We start from the raw sequence: 1,641 nt of genomic DNA, 5'->3' as shown, positions 1-1,641 counted from the left end.
GTGCACAAGTAATTTTCACGCAACGATATCCATCGCCGGTATAATCTGGCGGACATGCTCCGCATTGAGGTCCATGTGGTGTATCACGACATTCCGTGCCAGGGAAGCAGGGCGATTTATAAGAGCAACTAGGTGGTGCTGGCGTCGTAGTCATCAACGGAACTGCGGAATTGCCAAGATCAATTTCTTGACAGGATATCGTATATTCAAGAATTTTTTCGTTTGCTTGACGAATTTTTATCCGTCAGAATTTTTTCGACATTTTTTTAACATTTTTCTCTTTGCGAAATTAAATTAAGACTCGGAATCCGTTTTAACTTCTTAACCCTCGAACGATCAATTAATTTGTAATGATTCAACCGATTCTGGATTATTATATATATGTTAATAAAATTACATATTATTGTATTATTAAATGATTGTTAGTAAAAATGATACTAAAAAAGGATTAGATATAGAAAAGGAAAAAAGAAAATAAATTTTAGAAAATTATAAAATGATTTAAGGTAAGTCGTTCGAGAGTTTAAGACATTATTCAATCACTAAATCGATTTTATTGTAATATACTGACAATCTTTTTTATTCTAATTTAACGAATTAATGAATTATAAAAAAATGAATTATAAAAAAATATAATAAAAGTCAAAAATGAGTAGTACATTATTAGTAAAAAACATATATATGTGTAATGTTTTATTTGAAATTTACTTCAAATTGCATATTTACCACTCACTTTTGGCTCTCATTTATGTAATTTAACGCTTTTCTATTATTTTCCCGACAATTGTACTTGAACTTTGTGCAATTTAATTATTCGATTTATTAATTTTAACTGATTTATATGATTTAATGCGGATGTGGATTACAAAATTTTAAAAGACTCATTTTTTTTTCTAAATTTTTTAAGATCCTCTTATTATTTTAATTTTAATTACGTTTCACAATTAAACGTAATGAAATGTTACTCAAACAAAAAAAAGTCGGAATTTCTTAAGAGACAACATTATTCCATTTTGCAAAAAATATTCATTTATTGCAACGTAAGGCCATGTTATACATTTATGTAGATGATTTTTCATCATCTATAACCAATATTATTTGTACACAACTAACGTCGTTAATTAAAGAAATTGTCGCGAAGTAAACGATCAAGAAAAGCGAAAAAAAAAAAAATTTAAGAATGAAGAAACAATGGAGAATCAAGACATTTTCTTGTCGATTAAATTAATTCTTTCAATACAGCAGAACTTCACTCACCGGGCGGTTCACGACAAGCTGCACAATTTTCGATTAATTGGAGAACGCGATGCGTTTCCAATCTCTGTAAAAATACATCTAATTAAGAACAATCTATTAAATATTGAATATTGAATAATTTTGAATAACGTTATTACTCACGTTTAATTCGATTTCTCGCCAGATTTTTTTGGTAGCTCCAATCAATTCGTTCAATGTTTTTACTATCTGATTATCTGTCAGACAAACTATAAAATCATATTTTTTAATTAATCTATTTAAAATTACTTATATATTATATATTATTTAAATAATAAATTCTAATTATAATGTAAAAATAATTTTTTACTTATATATTATTAATATTATTCAAATATTAATTTATAATTATAATATTATAATTAT

General features: G+C 26.1%; 1 protein-coding gene across 1 annotated transcript in view; it reads right to left on the bottom strand.

Annotated features, from left to right (window-relative positions):
* The window catches only part of LOC102671773 (cartilage oligomeric matrix protein), a 10,538-nt gene that overhangs the window by 4,647 nt on the left and 4,250 nt on the right, over window positions 1-1,641 (bottom strand). Inside the window, exons 5-7 of the mRNA XM_031514549.1 lie at window positions 1,399-1,484; window positions 1,258-1,321; window positions 7-162 (exon numbers count right to left, since the gene is read on the bottom strand). Coding sequence (XP_031370409.1) covers window positions 7-162; window positions 1,258-1,321; window positions 1,399-1,484 — 306 coding nt within the window. The remainder of the gene's footprint in view (window positions 1-6; window positions 163-1,257; window positions 1,322-1,398; window positions 1,485-1,641) is intronic.

Source organism: Apis dorsata, unplaced genomic scaffold (assembly GCF_000469605.1).
Source record: "Apis dorsata unplaced genomic scaffold, Apis dorsata 1.3 scaffold_1055, whole genome shotgun sequence".
Taxonomy (NCBI): Eukaryota; Metazoa; Arthropoda; class Insecta; order Hymenoptera; family Apidae; genus Apis; species Apis dorsata.
The sequence above is the reverse complement of the archived record's forward strand: the minus strand, read 5'-3'. Positions and strand labels throughout refer to the sequence as shown.